Raw genomic sequence first — 19,930 nt, 5'->3', positions numbered from 1 at the left:
TGCCTTCATTGGCTATGGTAATGAAGGAAAGAAGGCTAAGATGTGACATGGTATAGGTATATATAATGAGGAGAAGCATAGAGTAGATAGCCAGAGTCTGTTTTCCATGGTAATAGTGTCTAAAACTAGAGGCATAGGTTTAAAGTGAGAGGGCAAATATTACAGGTGATCTGAAGGGATATTTTTTTCAGATATCTGAAATGAGGTGTCAGTTAAGGGGATGGAGGTAGGAACGCTAACAATATTTAAGATATATCTGGATAGGTATATGAGCAAGGCATAGAGGGATATGGAATTAATTAAGAGGGAAATGGGATTTTTATAGTAGGCAGTGTGCTTAGCATTAACATGGCGGCCCAAGTGGCCTCTTTCTTTGCTGTACAACTGAATGATTTCATAATATTTCCCATATTAATCTTCTATATGAGATTGGATTTGTTCGTTGGTTAATCACTCTTTTTACACAGTCTTTGCAATGGGTTTACCGATTGTTAAATCTTCTTCAAACCTGATTTAAATAATCAACATTGTTGATTCTGAATACGTGAAATAGTTTGAAGTCTTTTATATCCATGGCAACAAGAAAGGCAACATCATTGCATCACCTGTGCAAAAAGAATGCCTATGTTTAAATAACAAGCTGAAATCTATAGGTAGCACAGGAAAGTCAGCATAAACAATATACCTTTTCCTTTTACATTTTCCCTCCAATCTTCCAGAAACCCCAGGAAGAGAGTAAATGTTACTTTATTCCATGCTGGTACAAAATCCATGACAACAGCTATCAACAGAGGCAGTAGATATTTATAATAGTGGATGGGCATTGATAAATGAATCACTTCATCCTAGATGAAGCTGAGTTTGCCACTTCCCTGCAGCTACTTAACCCGCATCTTTAAGTTTCTCCTTGGCTGCCGGTAATTTACAAGAGCTTAACAAACAGAAGTAAAGTTCATGCTTATTTCTTGTTTTTTATTATTGTTTGTGCATTGAGATTGAACTCAGTACATACAGGTAAAATACGGACAAGAAGTCCATTTGTACATTCTGACAGTACTGTGGGCACTTATGATTTCTCTTTAAAATTAACAGACAGGGAGGTTTGGCCCCGTGACGCACTGATCTGCAAAATGAAAGCCTGTTTCCATAGAAACAGAGGCAGTACAAGAAAGAGAGGAGAGATACTTACCTATATGGTTGTGATAGATACCAGAGATTATGTCATATTTTGTTTCATTTTGAGATGTGTTAAATGGATGGCATTTGATGTTATTTATGAATGAGATCTGCTGACCTATAAGCTCAGAATGAATGAGCATTAGTCTACTTCCCATGTGTCAAAGCTGATGTCCCACAGCTCGTAATTTAAACTACTGTATTTAACAAATTCGTTCCCTTGGTCCCCAATTTATTGTAATTGAAGCTGTGACACAGTAATCATTCATTCCAGTTAGTCATCAATTAAACCTGCCAGTGAATATAAATAATTTACACAGATGCAAGGTATCTGTAGCTCTCAAAACCTTCTTGGTTCTAATATATTAAATACTATTATGTTTTTCATAAGGTTTTTTTTAATAATACCCTTATTCACTCTCTGCTATAATTTTGCAGTTCCAACGGTTGATGTTTTCCAAACATCGACAAAGGACCGGTTTGGATTGGGGCATCAATTGAAAAAGTAGGTCTTTTGGAAAATGTATTAATTATTTAAAGAACAACACAATAGTCTGCATTTCCATAGCACCTTCTGCTGCTGGAGTTGAACTGAAGCTTTGTACCTATTCAGGTGGAAATAAAAGATCCCATGGTACTTGAAAGATTGTTTCCTGGACGACAGTGGTCTCTCATCCTGCAACATTAAAACAAATGATCTACTTGTAATGATCCTTATGTTTGTACAATTATTCAAAGTGCAAACCTATTCCTATGTTCTCCACATTAATATCATGCTTCCACAACAAAGAGAGATTAATTGGTTGCAAGACATGTTGGAATTTCAAATGTGCTAGATTTATTGTAATATAAATAAGAAAATATTAACAGATGTTACTGACAGATGTAAATATCCATGCATCATATCTCACTCTAAATAGATAGCATTTTCTAATTCTGTCTAATGTTGTTGCCAATTTGGATGGAAGCCACTGGAGGAATTATGAGCAACAAACACAATATGCTAAAGGAACTCAGCAGGTCAGGCAACATCTATGGAGAGGGATAAACGGTCATTGTTTTGGATCAAGACTGGAAAGGAATGAGCAAGAAGTCGGAATAAGAAAATGGGGAGGAGGGGAAGGAGTACTGATCAGGTGAGGGGGAAGGTGGGTATCTTGGGGAGGGTTGAGAAGCTGGAAAGTGATAGGTTGAAGTGAGAAAGGGCTGAAGAAGAAGGAATTTGAAGTGGACCACAGGGGAAAGAAAATATAAGTTGTAGTTCAAAGTCTCTGTTACAATTGTATCACCATTGTGACTGCACTTCAAAAGCTAGAGAACCAGCAGATTTGCTTAGTGAAGAGCTACAAAAGATATCCCAAACAGCAGATTGCTGAATAATCCATCAGTACCTAAAATATAGAGAATTTTTATTCTCAATCTAACAGAAATTAAATCAAGGAAGAACAAAAGGTTTTTAGTTATGTCAGGGCAAGGAAGCAAGGTTCCCAACCTGGAGTCCACAGACCCCTTCCTTAATGGCTTTGGTCCATGGTATAAAAAAGGTTGAGAGCCTCTACAATATCAGAATCAGAATCAGGAATCTTTTTATTATTAAGGGATATATAGTTAGTGCAGGAGAATGGTGTTGAGCAAAAGATCAGCCCAATTCTTGTTGGAGTAGGTGTGATGATCATTCAACAGATTTGACAGTTCTATTTTATCCCTCCCTCAGAATCATGCAGACTTTTGTTACACACCAGTGGAAGCAGAACAGCAAGGAGAAACTGAACTGTCCCCATGGCAAAAAGATCAGTGAGAAGAAAGTGAAATCCCCACTGCACATATTTTCATCTTTGCGCAGGTAACCTGATAAGCTTTGGGAAAAGAGAACTCTGCTGGTTAATCAATAACTGAGTTGAACATTAATTCATTATTTTCTGGCAACAAGCTCAACTTAATGTCCATTCTGCCAGCAAGTGGGAATTATATCCTTAAAAAGTATTCTTAAATATTAATGGAAGTTTTTTGTCTTTTTTTTTAGCTATGCTCTTGAAGCTTGAGGCTGAATAATTGGGCTAGTGCCCCTTTGATATTTTTTTACCTTCAAGGTTTCCCTTTAGGATTCTAAACTGTTTTCAGCAATACTGATTAAACAGAGAACTGTAGCTCTTTCAGCACATAATAGAAACACACAGAAAGTACAATATAATTGCAGCAATACCTCCTAACCCCTGTATGGCAACAGCATCTCAATGAACTATAATGTGCTGCTTGCCCTTCTAATTACTTGTTGTATTTGTTTGGGGACACTCAGTAATTCACGTAGAAGGCTCCCAAATAGTTTTACAGACTAATATTTGCTTTAAAAAATTCTGCCTTTCTCTTCTTTCAGTCAAAGTTAGTGTTTCACATATTCCCAGATTATTTTCCATCTGTATCATTTTTGTTTAATCACCCTTATTAAACAACTCTTATTAACCACTCTTGGTTTTGAAAGCCTCAATTATTCCAGCACCCACCTGTTTTAGGAGAGATATGGATTTCTACCATTTTTTGTGAAGTGTTTTCTGTTTCTTAAAGGGGTTAACAGAACTTTAAGATTGTGAAGTATTGAGTTGTATTTTTAATGTACTAATTTATTGTTAATGAATTATAAGTCTCAATAATATTAACAATCTTCTTGAACTCTATGATATACCCAAAGTTTATGTAATTTAATTTGCTGACTCTCCACACAGATTTTATGTTTAAATTCAAGGAAATGCAGGAAGGGATTATTTGAAACAAGGGATTAATCTCTCAGAGACACAAGCAATTATAGCAACTGATTACTGGGGCAACAAACAATCTGTTAGAGGTTGATCAGCATCTGTAGTGGAGAAAGGAGTTGTTTATGTTCTAGGTCAAAACCCTGCTTCGAAACTGAGAGCAGATATAAAGGAGAGAAGGGAGTGGTGAGATATGAGTCAGAGATCATTGATGGACTGCGGAAGAGTGAAGGATGATGGGCAGGAAGGGCCAGGTGGGGAGAGGAAGGCGAAACTAGAGATACAAGGAAGGCAGAAAAATGGGAAACCATGTTAAAATCTGATAATTAAAGAAAGTTATACTCGGAACCATTAGGGAAGACGTGACTGGCAGAAGGGTCAACATTCAGATGGGCAAAGTGGGGAAGTCTATGGATAAAATGTGTAGGTGGATAGAGTAAGTGGAGAGTTGAAAAAAACTAGGTGTTGGAGAGGTGGGATGGGAAGGGGACAAAAATGGAGGGACTGAAGGAAGCCAGAGTGGAGAATTGCCTAGAAGTGGAAAATTCATACCACTGGATTGTAGATAAGCCAGGTCAAATATGAGGTGATTTCCTCATGTCTTCATTGGACTTCAGCCTTGCATTGTACTTATCAGACTCATGAACCCCTCGGCTACGTCCAACTTCACCATCCTGTTCCTCAAAGCTGAACAGATTGGTGTGGGAATGGGAAGTAGTATTTAAACATCATGCAATTTGGATCTCAGGATAGTCATTGCGGACAAAGCATAAGTGCTCTGTGAATTGATTAGTTATTACAATTGGTCTGGCTGACCTGGAAGGGAACACTAGCCGGGATGATGGCAGAATAGCAATGGCAGGAAGTTCTGGGGGAATTCAGAAGCCCAGAGATGAAGACTTGGTCTAATTAGAGGATGAAGCAACCGTGGCTGACAAGGTAAGTCAAAGACAGCATAAAAGCAAAAGAGAAGCATATAATACAGCAAAAATTAGTGGGAAGTTGGAAGCTTTTAAAAACTAACAGAAGGCAACGAAAACCTATAAGGAGAGAACAGGTAAGCTAGCCTATAATATAAAACAGATAAAAAAAATTTTCAGATATATAAAGAGTAAAAAGGAGCTTAGAGTGAATATCATACTGCTGGAAAAACATGGTGGAGAGATAGCAATGGTGGACAAATAAATGGCGGAAGATCTTAAGTATTTGGTGTCAGTCTTCCATGTGAAAGACACTAACAATATGCCAGGGGGCGGTATTGAGCGTAGTTGCTATTAATTAGGAGGAGGTGCTTGGGAAGCTGAAAAGTCTGAAGACGGACTACACCCCAGGGTTCTGAAAGTAGGAGCTGAAGAGATTGTGAAGGTATTAGTAATTCTTTTTCAAGAATCACTAGGTTCTGGATTAGCACTCTTTAAGAAGGGAGGGAGATAGAAGAAAGGAAATTATAGGCTAGTTAGCCTGACTTCACTGGTTGGGAAGATGTTGGAGTCCATTATTAAGGATGAGATTTCAGAGTACTTAGAGGTGCATGATAAAGTAGGCCAAAGTCAGTATGGGGAGATTTTGCCTGTCAGATCTGTTGGATTTCTTTGAGGAATTAACATGCAGGTTAGACAGTGGATGTTGTTCATTTGGATTTTCAGAAACCTTTGTCAAGTTCTCAGATATGAGACTGCTTCACAGGTAATAGCCCACAGCATTACACGAAAGATACGACTATGGACAGATGATTGGCTGACCAGCAGGAGGCAAAGAGATTTTCTGTTAGCTGCTGGTGACTAGTGGTGTTCTCCGGGGGTTGCTGTCAGGACTGCTTCTTCTCATGTTATATGTCAGTGATTTGGATGACGGAATTGATGGCTTAGTGGCCAATTTTGCAGACAAGATGAAGATATGTGGAGCAGCAGGTAGTGCTGAGGAAGCAGTGGGTCTGCAGAAGGACCGAGAGAGGTTGGGAGAATCGGCAAAGTAGCTGATGAAATATAGAGTAGGAAAGTGTATGGTCATACACTCTGGTGGAAGAAATAAAGGCATAGACTAGTTTCTTAAATGGAGAGAAACTTCAAAAATTAGAGGTGCAAATCAACTTGGGAGCCCTTGTGCAAGATTTCCTAAAGCTTAATTTGCAGGTTGAATCAAGTCAAGTCAAGTCAAGTCAAATCACTTTTATTGTCATTTCGACCATAACTGCTGGTACAGTACATAGTAAAAATGAGACATTTTTCAGGACCATGGTGTTAGATGACACAGTACAAAAAACTAGACTGAACTATGTAATAAAAAAAAAACACAGAGAAAGCTACACTAGACTACAGACCTACACTGGACTGCATAAAGTGCACAAAACAGTGCAGGCATTACAATAAATAATAAACAGGACAGCAGGGCAAAGTGTCAGTCCAGGCTTCCGGTATTGAGGAGTCTGGTAGCTTGGGGGAAGAAACTGTTACATAGTCTGGTTGTGAGAGCCCAAATGCTTCGGAGCCTTTTCCCAGATGGCAGGAGGGAGAAGAGATTGTATGAGCGGTGCATGCGGTCCTTCATAATGCTGTTTCCTCTGCGGATGCAGCGTGTAGTGTAAATGTCCGTGATGGCAGGAAGAGAGACCCAGATGATCTTTTCAGCTGATCTCACTACCCACTGCAGGGTCTTGTGATCCGAGATGGTGCAATTTCCGAACCAGGCAGTGATGCAGTTGCTCAGGATGCCCTCAATACAACCCCTGTAGAATGTGATGAGGATGGGGGGTGGGAGATGGACTTTCCTCAGCCTTCGCAAAAAGTAGAGACGCTACTGGGCTTTCTTTGCTTTGGAGCTGGTGTTGAGGGACCAGGTGAACACCAAGAAATCAATGGTAAGAAAGGCAAAGGCAATGTGAGCATTCATTTCAAGAGGACTAGAATATAACAGCATGTAATACTGAGGCTGTATAAGGTATTGATCAGCCTGCACTTGGAGTATTGTGAGCCATTTGGGCCCCTTATCTAAGAAATGATGCATTGGCATTGGAGAGGAACCACAGGAGGTTTGTAAGAATGATTCCAAGAATGAAAGGGTTAACATATGAGGAGCAGTTAATAGCTCTGGACCTGTACTTTCTGGAGTTTAGAAGACTGAGGGTGGATCTCATTGAAACCTATTGAATATTGAAAGGGCTGGATAGAGTCGTTGTGGGAAGGATATTTCCTATAGCGTGTGTGTGTGTCAAGGACCAGAGGGCCCAGCCTCAGAACAGAGACATCTGTTTCGAACAGAGATGATGAAGAACTTTTTAATGAGAGGGTAGCAAATTTGTGGAATTCCTTGACACAGATGGCTGTGGAGGTCAAGTCATTGAGTATACTTAAAGCGAAGGTTGGTAACTTCTTGGTTAGCCAGGGCATCAGAGGGAGAACATAGGAGAATGGGGTTGAGAGGGATAATAAATCAGCCATGATGCGATGGCAGAGCAGACTCGATGGACCTCACTCATCTTCTACATATGTCGTATGGCCTTAATTACCTCTATAAGGTCTCCTCTCAACTTTTTTCCATTTTAAGGAAAAGTACCCCAGCTTTTCCAATCCTTCCCTCATCCTTGAAGGCATTTTAGTAAATCTATTCTGCACCCATTCAATGTTTAATAAAATGTGCAGTCAGAAATGGACACACACACACAGGATCACAGAAAAGTTATAGCTTGGAAGAAGGCCATTCAGATCATCAAGTGAAGTATTAAATACCAGAAGTTGCCCTTCTCTTTAGCTTTTGCTGCTACTTAAAAACTCTTTAGATTCAAACCTCTGCAGCTGTAATGAAAGTTTGTCAACCTAAATTACTGAAGCCGTTTCTGACTCCACAAATGCTGCCTAACCTATTGAGTATGTTCCGTATTTTCTATTCCTACTAATTATCTATTATATTTATTTCCTTGAAATCCAAAGTAAGTCACAAAATCTTTTCAATTCCAGGTCGCCAAGTTATCCTCCACCTGGATGTGGCAAAAGTAAATCAAAACTGAAACCAGAACAAGATGGGATTCCCAAGTCACAGAAACTGCTAAAGAGGAACTGTTCCAGTACTGGGAAGGTGGAAGATGGCTGTGATTCCAAACCTCACAAACCTCTAGGCCGTTCTTTTTCCAGTGATCCTAGAACTGATCAGACTAATTCATCAAAGCCGCATAAACTTTTAAGTCGATCGTGTTCTGCCACCATGAGGCTGGATGAAAATCTTCCCCTGAAGTCCCACAAATTATTGAGCAGGACATGTTCTGGTGACACCAGATGTGAGCACAATAGTGCACCCAAGCCACACAAACTGCTGAGCAAGTCTTGTTCCAGCACTCTGAAGCCAGAGGAGACGGATGGACTAAAACATCACAAGCTGCTGAGCAGGTCCTACTCCAGCAATGCCAAAGTGGGTAAAACAGAGTTGTGCAAAGATCCCACTTCTGAGGGTAGAAGACTCTCACTTACCTCAGGTCTCATTGGCATATTAGCGCCTTCCTCTTCATCACAGTCCACAGTACGTACCTGCCTCGATGTAGTTTCGCTATCTTTACATTCCATAGAGATGAACTCAATGAGAAAATTCCATATGTTCCAGGGACCTGCTTGAACAAAATATGGAGCAACTTAGAAAATGAGTTAGCCTGATCCAAAACATTCAGGTTCAGGACAACAGGCACCAGCATCTACTTTAAAATTGAGTCACAGTATTGTATTGGAACTTGAAAAATCACAATTGCTGTAGATTTAGATCAGTGCTGCAAATACATTAAGTATTTTCAACTAAAATTAAGATCTCTATCTTAATCTATTAATATTGTAGGAGTGTTATAAATCAGATGGTATCACAATTAAACAGCATCGTAAAGCGAGTTCTGTCACTGGATATTTATGATGACTCTTTGGAGGTGACACAGAGCTATCATTGTGACACTATTTTTCTCTTTTTCTGGAGAAAATCAGTTATCAACCATTTCCCCTCTGCAAGAAGCATTCCTTTTAATCTTTCAGGAACAAACAACTTGTACTGAAACATTCAGAAATAGCCAACATTGGTAAATGGAGTTAATGAATATCAGTAGACCCCTAGGACATTATGTGTTTCGAGTCAAAGTGATAATGGCTACTCTGTGATCTACCATCTTTGCTCAAATATACCATCAAACTATAAGATATAGGAGATGTATTAGGCCATTTGGCCCAATGAGTCTGCTCTGCCACTTCATCATAGCTGATCCAATTTTCCTCCTGATCCTTCTCCCTGTATCCCATCACGCTGTGACGTATCAGAAATCTATCAAATTCTGCCTTAAGTATACATAAAGACATGGCTCTCACAGCTGCCTGTGGCAAAGAATTCCACAGATTCACCACTCTGGCTAAATACCTTTTTTTAAAATCAAAAATCTAACATACATTGATGTAAAGTTAACACTCAGCTGAGACAGCAATTGTAGCTCGTAGACAGGAGTTCCAACTTTCTATCTCCCACTTACTGTAGAAGCAATTACTAACAACAGTCCTAAAATCATTTTTAGCTGGGGCACTTACTTGTAGTCATTCTTAACAATGGAAATAGCTTCTGCCTGCCCTCTCAGCAGAAATACTCTCTATCTGCTCTATCAGTTCCCCTTAAGGAACCAGAGCTTTTTCTGATCAGCAGCTGGGAGGTTTAACTTGGATCACTGTTTTGGATGTTTTGAATTCAACAATATATTTGCCTTAGGCAAAGTTGCTCCACATTTGGTGGATTATCTCAGTACATCATCTTATATTGACTCTGGTTAAATGCTGTTGTTTTTAAATCTCACCTTTGTCTACAAATTCTCCCCTGTTCTCTGTCCACCCTTTGTAATCTCCTCCATCACCCCAACCGATCTCTGACCAGGCACTGATCATCTGCACTGGTTCCTTTTTAAAGCACAATGTCTAGTTTTGTTTGTATCCTTGTGGAGCACCCTAGGACGTTTTGCTAGCTTAATGATGCTACATACTGTAACTACAAATTATTGTTGTTAGCGTTGTTGTTCCACAACAGCTTTTTTTATTGGTTGGTCTCATAGAAACCACTGGGCAAAATGCTGTGTGCACAGCCAGCATCATTGCAAATTCTTGCTGACTCTACAGGGGCATATGTTTGTAGCCATGAGCAACACGCTGACTGAGAGACTAAAACACCAACTTTCCATCTGCTCACACTTGGACTAGATAGATTAGGTACTGACTACGGCATACCTGAAATTTAGAGTCCTTAAAACATACTGACAATTTATTTTGTTTTCTGCTGTGTCTTTTCATTTTGAATCTTTAGTTATTAAGGTCTTGGGGATATTTTGTCATTTGCTTTGACTTTTCTTTGTTAAAATGGTGAACAGAAAATATGATTATGAATATTCTAGTATTTTTAACCCAGGGTGTTACTAGCTAGTCACCCCAAAACCTTTCACCATTTACAAGGCACAAGTCAGGAGTGTCACAGAAACAGTCATAGAGTTATACTGCATGGAAGCAGCCCTTCAGCCCTACTTATCCATGCTGACCAACTTGCCTACCGAAGCTCATCCCATTTGTGATTACGCTCTGCATGTCTGAATGAGTACAGCTGTAAAGATTCTCACACAACGTGGCACAATCCAGGAAAATGGTACCACCCTACCCACTATTTCTTTCTTCACTAGTGCATAATGGGTACAGTTAATTAGAATCTGGTTTATTATCACTGACGTAAGTCGTGATATTCATTGTTCTGTGGCAGCAGTGCAATACTATTCAAACTTACAATAAAAAAAGTAATGTGAAAGAAGAATAATGAAGTGTTGTGTATGAACCGGTCCTCAAACGTGGTAGGCGTGTGCCTGTGACAGAGCTGTAGGTGGCAGTGTTCGGCATCTAGAATAGTCCACTGCATTTATTCACCAGCCTATTCCAACAGCCCTCCCAAACACACAACCTCTACTCCCCAGAGAGAGAAGGCCAGCAGATGCATGTTTCTTTCCAAGATGCACTCCGTCCTGTCTTGGAAATGTGTTGCTTTTTCCATCACCACTGGGTTGAAATCCTGGAACTCCCTCCCCAACATGACTGTAGGAGTACTTTCACCAGGAGAGTCAGGGAATCATAGGTGAACACACTGTGTCACAACTGGTGAGTTGTTTCCTTACAGCTCCTGTGAATCAGTTTCAGTCCTGACTTCCAGTGCTGTCTGTGTGGAGATTGCATGCAATGACTGCATGAGATTCCTCAGGTGCTCCACTTTCCTCCCCCATCCAAAGACACGCAGGTTTACAGGTTGATTGGAGACAGTACCTGTGCAAATTGTGCAGGTGAGTGATAGAATCTGGGGAAAGCTGGTGAGAATGTGTCAAAGTAATGGCTAAGACTAATATAGCATAAAAGGGTGGGGCAGATGGCTAGTGCAGACTCAATTGGCTGCTGTCTAATACTGTGACTTCATGACTGCAGTGGTTCAAAATCATCTTCACAGTGAATTTATTTATTTATATTTCAAAACTACTTATTCATTTAGACAGAGGCAACTATATGCCAGTTATATGCAGACTCTAAAAAATGAATGAAGGAAAAAAGTTCTCAAAATTCTCCAATATTGTGATATTTTTTATTATTTATATTGTTTAGCGTACTTGATAAGTCTTATCTGTTGACTCAGGCAGTGGTTTGATTCAGAAATATTGCAGAGACTTAAGTGAGTGAAAATCAAATGTAGAGCATGAGACAGTTGAGCAATGTTTATAAACCAAAGAAAAAAGGTGATTGAATTTACCTCTTGTCCTGTAATAATGCTAGCAACAGAACAATTGTTTCTGATGGATATGAATCAGAAAGCTGTGAGTCTGCTGCTCCCTTTATAAGCCTTATCTTTTTTAAAATCCTTCAATAGCTCCTGAACGTTTATGATAGGATGCAGTTAGATAACTCCCTTGTTCTCTTAACAAAGTCCATTTTTATTTGCTAGAAATACATGCTTTCAAGTTGTAGTTAGAAACACCCTTGCCCATCCCATCATTATTTTGACCCAATAGTACCTTCCATTGTAAATGTTCAAGTCTTCATCAATTCTGCAGCATCAGGTTTCAAATTTTTGAGAAAGAAAGGTTCTAGGAGACAGAAGTTATTCTGATTCAGGCCAGGATTATAAATATCTGGAAAACTGAAGATTAATCTCATCCTATTAACAATTTTCAAGATATTGTTTATAATCTTTAGTGCCATACCAATTTAGTTACTTTATTAGAGTAAAATTGTTACATCAGAAAAATGGTTAGTCATGAGCTAATCCAAGTAGTTTTGTTCAATTAAAAGTCCTTTCATTAACTGATATAGTTCCTTAGGTTATAATAGAATAAGCAAGCTCTAGACATTTATATGCTATATTAAGAAATGTAATTTGTCTTTAGGCTGATTATTGTTGAACTTGATAGTTATGTTTATTGTTTTCTTGTCGTTTCCTTTTCCTATTAGTCTAGCTTTAATGTGAAAACACTAGTATCAAGGGAGCATGGGTTTCTCGTGCAGGTAAGGAACTTAACAGCATTACTACTTTGACTACTGTCCAGCCCTTTACCTTTTCACAACTAACAAGACCTTATTGTGCGCAGACCATTGAATATGCAGAGCAGCGGATACCAGTCCTCAACGAATACTGCGTGGTGTGTGATGAGCCTCATGTCTTTCAGAATGGACCAATGCTTCGGGTGAGTGGAACTGATATTTCATTTACTTTAATCATAGCTAATCGTTTCATTATGGTGTGCACTTAATGATGAGAATGCAGGTATATGAAAAGAATAATGAATTTTGAGAATTTTATGCTAAATGGCTAAACTTGAACTGACTGCACTTGCTTGCTCTTCAATACAGTTCTGCAACTTGTTCTGATGTATTTCATGTGTCTCAGTTGGGTCGCACTGTTACCTGAAAGGAATAATTGATTCCTGGTATTAGATCGCATCGGTGGATGTAATGGAGGGCATGTCGTACCTCTATAAAACCACTGTAGCCAGTTCTGGCTGTCTCATCATCGGAAGGATGTGGAAACCTCAGAGAAGATGCAGAGATTTACCAGGACACTGCCTGGATTGGAGAGCATAGGTTGAGTGAGCTGGAGCTTTTCTCTTCAGAGTGGAAGAGGATGAGAGGTGGCCTGATAGGGAAGTACAAAATAATAAGAGATATATATTGAAAGGACAGCCAGAGACTTTTTTCCAGAGTATAAGTGAGTAATATAATGGGGCATAATTCTAAGGTGATTACAGAAAGCTCTGCGGGGAAATGATAAATGTAAGGTTTTTTCCACAGAATAGTAGCTGCATGGAATGCGCTGCCAGGGGTGGTGGTAGAAACAGATATGTTAGGGACATTTAAGAAAATGGTAGGCACAGGAATGATAGAAAAATGGGCCGCTATGTAGGAGGGAAGGGCTTGATTGATCTTACAGAAGGTTAAAAGGTGAACACACACCATGGGCTGAAGAGCCATACTGTGCTGAAATTATCAGTATTCTATGTTTAACATCCACAGTCTATGCACTAGTTTTATTCTGAGGTGGAATAGAAGACTATGGCCAGAGTGTACACTATGTCCACTTCCAGCGCTTTATTCCCATGTGGTAATGTGACACGTCTTCTCTTGTTCTAATACAACTGCTGAACAAATTCGATGTAAAACTGATCTCTCTTCAACTGACTGAATTTAGCCATCCCCCAATGAATCACATTTAAATGTGATTATCACTTGTCTTTTTCCGCAATTGCTCCAAATTTTATGATGCTCAGGGATCATTGTTCTAAGTCCACCCCACTAAGACATGCTAGGGTTGTCCCACAAGGTCTGTCTCCACTGCTTCCTTCCTAATCGGGCTGTAAACACATAGGTCAAGTAAGTTGTCATGTGTACAGATCAGTTTGTTTGTCACTTAGGAAACTAATAGGAATAGGAAACTTATAGCTAATAGGAAACTATTCCCCACAGCAGATGTGTCTAACACTAGGGGACATAGGTTTAGGGTAAGAGGTAAGAAGTTTAAAGGGGATCTAAGGAAGTATTTTTTTACCCTGAAGATGATCAGAGTGTGGAAATTTCTGCCTGAGGGGGTGGTGGGGGCAGAAGCTCTCACAACATTCATCAAGGTGAACACAGAAGACTGAAGACTATGTAAGGGTAAATGGCATTGGCATTGATAGGCTAGTTTTTATCTGTTCCTGCCAACAAGAAACTATGAGGCCTAATCCCATCTGCCAGCAGCAAGGCCATATCTGAATAATTAGGCAGTCGATTTATAGCTCACGCTCCTCCAGAATACCCAACAATTTAAGGTATACTTTTGCTGTCAGTATGAACTATAATAAGACAACTGCAGATATTGAAACTCTTCTTTACATTGGAATTTTTTAATAACATTCATTTAAGTTCTGTACAGTCAGCATGATTGAAATCAAGTAGGTATTCAAGCAATAATACAGTTTTAGAGTCTGTCAGCTTCTCAGAGATGGCTATGCACCATGATTTTCTATTAAGTGTTATTCAGATGTTTCTGTGTTAAAAAAAAATGAGTGCAAGCTTTAACACGTACTTGGGAAAGTTCAACAAATTCTAAAATACTTCTGGAGGTTCCCCTGCCCATAGGCTCGAAGAACAGTTGAATCTGCCTAAAGTGAAACAACTGCCATTTCAATTTAATGTGCTGTCACATAAATACACATATGCTTGTCCCAGGAGTTCAAATGAGAGGATGCAGCTCACTTGAGCCTTTGTGTTCAGGAACAGAAAGTGTGTGGATGCTCCAGGCTTAAGACAATCAAGCCCGTTGGAATTTTATGTGGTCAAATACAAGATTAATGTTGATTCTGATATTTATGCCAATGTTTAATGGCAGTCACCAATCTTTCTGTTCTGTTGTGTAGTTTGCTGTAGACTTTAGTTGGTACTTGTTGAACTTTGGGTGGAATCTTATGGTAGTATTTTTAAGATGCAAAAAAAGGAAGGTGTGTTTGTTTTGTCCTTCTGTGATGCATTGGACATGCAAAGCCTAATGGGTTATTTAGGTCATTGTTGAGGGGCTGCGGAAGAACGCTAGCCCACCCAAGTGATGGCTCCCTGATTTTATTAGATTACCAGAAACCCAGAAAATCCATGCTGTGCCTAGGTTGATGTCAACTGGTGTGTCCTATGACAGAGTAAATAGATTGGTGGGGAGGGTGGTGCTACTTCTGTGGTTTTCAAATTCATTTGCAGAAAAAATTCATGGAAAATCAACCAAGGTAGCAGCAGGCAAATTTATTTAAAACTATCTTAAAGTTTCCCTCCGCAATAATATATTCCTGAGATGATAGTTTTGCTGACAGCATGTCTTTGATATGCTTTGGCAGTAATGATAGACTGTAACTGAATGGCTTGCTAAATCATGTTGGGAGCAGTTCACAAATTGACCCCCTTGGTGTGTGTGACTAGGGAAATCACAGCACGCAAAGATTATAATCTGGCTTTGGCAAACAGATTGATTTGTTACATCCTGATCCATGATAACTTATATGGATATCAGTCTTTCTTACTCCCAGTGTTTAAACAGACTGGGTTTAGATTATGAATCAATTTTAATCTATTTCATAGATGCAGGCTGCAGAATTACTGATTTAACAACATTCTCAACTACCTGCTTTCCTGAGACCTCTTCTGGGGTGAATCCATAGACAGTTTGAAGGATCCATAAATTTCAGGCTTATTCTGTCCAAAGATTTCAGTCAAAGTTCTTCATAAATCAGCTAAAGTAATGTTTCTGACACCCAGCAACAAAATGGCAGGAGATGGATTGTCTGTACTGAAAGCCAGTCAGCTACAGACACACAAAAACTCTTGATGACTTTTCTCTTGGTAGCTGTGAGGCACTGCTGCCCAAGATCCTCCCACCCTCTCTCCCCTTAGGACTACTTGCCTGTGTGGTTAAATTTCAGTGAAGGACTCTGCCATATGTACCAGCCCGTGCACATCTGCACGACACACGTAATGTGAGACCCATGCTGTAACATGAAACACATTAGTGCAGAACATTGGGATGTTGCAGCCGCTCCTGTATGACCTAAAGCACTCAGATGAAACTGTATAATATTTAGTGCAGCAATTCTCAGGATGTGTGGATGTACACTGCGTTCTGCGTGTTCACTTTGGAAGGATTTGCGCTGATTCCTGTGTTGCTTTCTCCATGCTCGCCGATTCTCCATGCCATGCTCTCCATGCTCCCCTATGCACTCCTCATAATATAGTAGTCTCCTGTTCTACTTTGCAGCCTGGCCCACCAACATCTTCTCTAGCTGAATTTGATGTGATCTTTTCCTTCAGGCTGTGCCACCCTTTCCCTCTGCCCTGTCACAAGCTCTCATGCTCGGCCTCTCATCATCTGCAGATCCGGTTTTTATGCAACTCTGTTGCATGTTTTGGTTAGAAGAAGAAAGAAAAGCAGTGCAAAAGAAAGAGTATAGTTCTGAGTTTTCAATATATGTATATGGCTCATTGAGAGATTGAGATCATGGTTCATAAAGCATTGGCAAGCTTTTCACTGTATCTCAGTACATATTACGATAATAAACCAATTCTAATTCCACTAGGATTGTAGGATTGATATCTAAGAGAGTGGAATACAAAACCAAAGTTATATTGCAATTAGAAATTGGTTCTAGTTTTGTTCTACATATAAGAATGGACAGTAGAGACTCCTGAGAGGGTTGAGAAAAGATTTAGCAGATTGATTGATAGGATGAGGAACTGAAGACACATTAATAAAGTAAAGAGACTGTTGTTGTTGTCCATTAGTATAGTAAAGATTGAGAGATGGGAGATGTTCAAAGTCATCAAGTGTGCGGAGGAATGAGAAGAGGGAAAAGAGCTCACACTGGGCCATGTGTGGACCATGGCCAAGAACCAAACTATATTGAGTTCAAGTGACTCTGAAGGAGTTAGAGTAAGACTCCATGACAGAGAGGTGGAAGTGAATTTGATCATAACTTTAAAAAGTGAACTAAACAGATAATTCTGTCAAAAGAAGTCTTGTACAGCTGCAGGGAATGAGACTGACTAGTCTTCTGTTGAGATTCAGCATTGGCTTCATTAGCTGTTTAAGAAAGAATGGAGGTCACAACTGCCAGAAGACTTTATGTGTTATGCCAGATTTGAAGACTTGATTTTGCATAAAATTGGATAAATTCTCTCAACGGTTTCACTGTTTTGTGTAGTCTCACAGAATGGAAATTGATACAAAGTGCTGAACATTCTGCATAGGTGTTAGGAAATAGTGACTTTCAGAGCAACACATTAACCAAGCCACTCATGTATTTAGTAAAGTGCACAGCTTCACTGATGGCAGTGTTGTTAAAAAAAACAATGAACTTAGTCTACTTAGGGTACGTCACTGTGGTAAGGGTAGGGCAAGGGTAATATGCACAATATCTGTGGCTGTTGTTATGCTTATTACCCTTGCACCACCTGATCTAATTAGTTGTCTGTTGTACTTCATGTACCAAATAAAACAAGGTGGCCTCTGGTCTCGCAATAAAACCTGTGTTAATTAGATGTGATCATCTGATGTCTCAGACTTATGTTCTGTTCTATAACTAATTTTTATCTTAATTCCATCTATGGAGATTTAAGTTGCTATTTCAATGTAATCCTTTCCAATTGGTTAAGTCTGCTGAGAGAATTATTTCTCTGGTAAGTATAAATGTAACAGTAAGATTTCATAAATTTTTCATCCTTAAGTAAATCATGAAAACATTCTAAAGAATATGTCACAATTACATTTATGAATTGGTGAACACATGTCAACCAGAAGAAATCTTACTTCAAGCCTTCAATATCTTATCAGTGTTTCTTTGTAATCTGCAATACTCCTCTCAGATATTATTTCTGTGCTTTTTTCAGACATAAATACTTAAAAAGAATTTAAAATTAAGACATTTAAGGCTTTAAATTATTCAAGCACCCTTGAAAAACTTGAAACGTAACTGTCAATTAAACATAAACACCAGAAATTCTGGAGATGTTGGTAATCTTGAGAAACACACAAGATGCTGGAGGAACTCAACAAGTCAGGTTGGGAATATGGAGGAGAATAAACAGTCTGACTCTTATGATTTTAGTGTTCGAGTAGTGGAACCATTGCAGAGTCAAAGGCAGGAATGTGGTTTGGGGAGGTTGGGGAAATTACCCTTAACTTTCTATTAAAGGTTGACAATTAGATTAGGACTCAGTCAAAACTGACTACAAATACCTTACTTGTTTGAATTCTAAATTAATGTCCCATATGTGCTTTGATGATGCTCTTCAAGCAAATAATATTGAAGGAGGTCATCCAGGCTATGCATTCCCGAATCCAACAGAAAAGCTCAATAAAATTCTACCTCCTCCCCTACCCATAAGTACCCACACTCCTCCACCTCTAATCTTTCCGAATCAAGATTGTTCCTAAATGGCCCGATACTTCTCAACCCTCTTCAACATTGTTCAGATTTCCTTTACCTTCCATGAAAAAATACAACTGTGCACGAGATGCAAAATATAAAAAGATCTCATGGTTGGATGGAATAAATTATTATTTTCAGTCAATGTTAAAGTCAGAGGATCAAATAATTAATCAACCAGCAGTTCCATTTTGCAGTGTGTTAGCATGGAGCACTGTAGTTTTCTGTAAAGAGAACATGCTGAGTTTATTGATTGGACTTATGTGAGTCTAAGGGATGGGGCCAGAGCATTATATGGTAATTAATAATCTAAACCAAAAAGCATTGGCTATATTTCTCCTTCCTAGCAAAATTGCAGTGTGATAGAGAGAAAAAGTGACATAATTACCAATATGTTGTTCATTGGCTGCATGGAAAAAATAAGCAGCAGCTTCAGATAGGTCTAAGCTATTGTATGGATCACATAGGCCAGGTTGGCTGCAAGTTACTATATAAATAACGTTTTTGTCACTTCCTTAGTTGTTTTCCCCTGGTGGTTCTGACTCACACTAAGTTAAGGATGAACTCAGCTTAGTGTGAAATAGGCTGTCTGTTGTGAGAAAAGCTAACAGATAAAGAAATACCTAACGAAGCCAGCTGATGAGCCTCAACCTTGGCTGGAAGAAGGAGAATAACTTTTAAGCAATGTCACTCAGAGTCTAATACTACAGGGCATAGCATTAAGGTAATTGGAGGAAAGATAGTATTGAGGTGGAGGATCAGTTATTATTTAATGGTGGATCAGACTAGCAAGAGCAAATGACCTGACCTCCTCCAATAACTGACATCCTTATACTATAATTCAATTTAGAAAACATGCACACCTATTGGTGTGCACGAGAAAGGAATTAATTGATTCTGCTGCCCCCCAGACATTCAGTGCCTTCTCTCCCTCCTCGTTTCAGTTCTAGGGCATATTTGAAGAGCAGCAACCATGGAACAGTACAGGTCCTTCCGTCCACAATGTTGTGTAGACCATTTAACCCCTAAGGTCAATCTAACCCCTCCCTCCTACATAGCCCTCCATTTTTTTCATTCATGTTCCTATGTAAGAGTCTCTTAAGTATCTCTAATGTATCTGCCTCCATCACCATCCCTAGCAGAGCATTCCATCCAACCAGCACTCTCAAACAAATGTACTTCTGACACTCCCCTACCTAAATTTACCTTAATGCTATGCCCTGTAGTATTAGTCATTCCCATCCTGGGGAAATATCTCTTGCTATCTACTGTATTTATGCCTCTTATCACCTGACGCACCTCTATCAAGTCACATCTTATCCTCCTTCTCTCCAAAGAGAAGAGCTCTAGCTCACTCAACCTTATCTCATTGGACACACTGTTTAAAACTGGCAACATCCTGGTAAATCCCCTCTGCATCCTCTCTAAAGCTTCCATATCCTTCCTATAATGAGGTGACTAGATCTGAACACAATACCCCACGATATCATTTTGAAGGTGACCCTATCCCTATGAAACCCGTGCCTTTTTGAACTTCAAGCAAAGA

At 39.3% G+C, this 19,930-nt stretch overlaps 1 protein-coding gene across 2 annotated transcripts in view; it reads left to right on the top strand.

The window, feature by feature from the left end:
- parp8 (poly (ADP-ribose) polymerase family, member 8) overlaps positions 1 to 19,930 on the top strand; it is a 369,781-nt gene that overhangs the window by 257,178 nt on the left and 92,673 nt on the right. For both annotated transcript variants that reach the window (XM_059989438.1, XM_059989439.1), the window contains exons 10-14: positions 1,615 to 1,681; positions 2,891 to 3,019; positions 7,880 to 8,435; positions 12,398 to 12,451; positions 12,535 to 12,630. In XM_059989438.1, coding sequence (XP_059845421.1) covers positions 1,615 to 1,681; positions 2,891 to 3,019; positions 7,880 to 8,435; positions 12,398 to 12,451; positions 12,535 to 12,630 — 902 coding nt within the window. The remainder of the gene's footprint in view (positions 1 to 1,614; positions 1,682 to 2,890; positions 3,020 to 7,879; positions 8,436 to 12,397; positions 12,452 to 12,534; positions 12,631 to 19,930) is intronic.

The sequence above is a fragment of the Hypanus sabinus genome, chromosome 14, assembly GCF_030144855.1.
Source record: "Hypanus sabinus isolate sHypSab1 chromosome 14, sHypSab1.hap1, whole genome shotgun sequence".
Lineage (NCBI taxonomy): Eukaryota > Metazoa > Chordata > Chondrichthyes > Myliobatiformes > Dasyatidae > Hypanus > Hypanus sabinus.
Note: the sequence above shows the minus strand (reverse complement) of the source record. Positions and strands in the feature narration are given on the sequence as shown.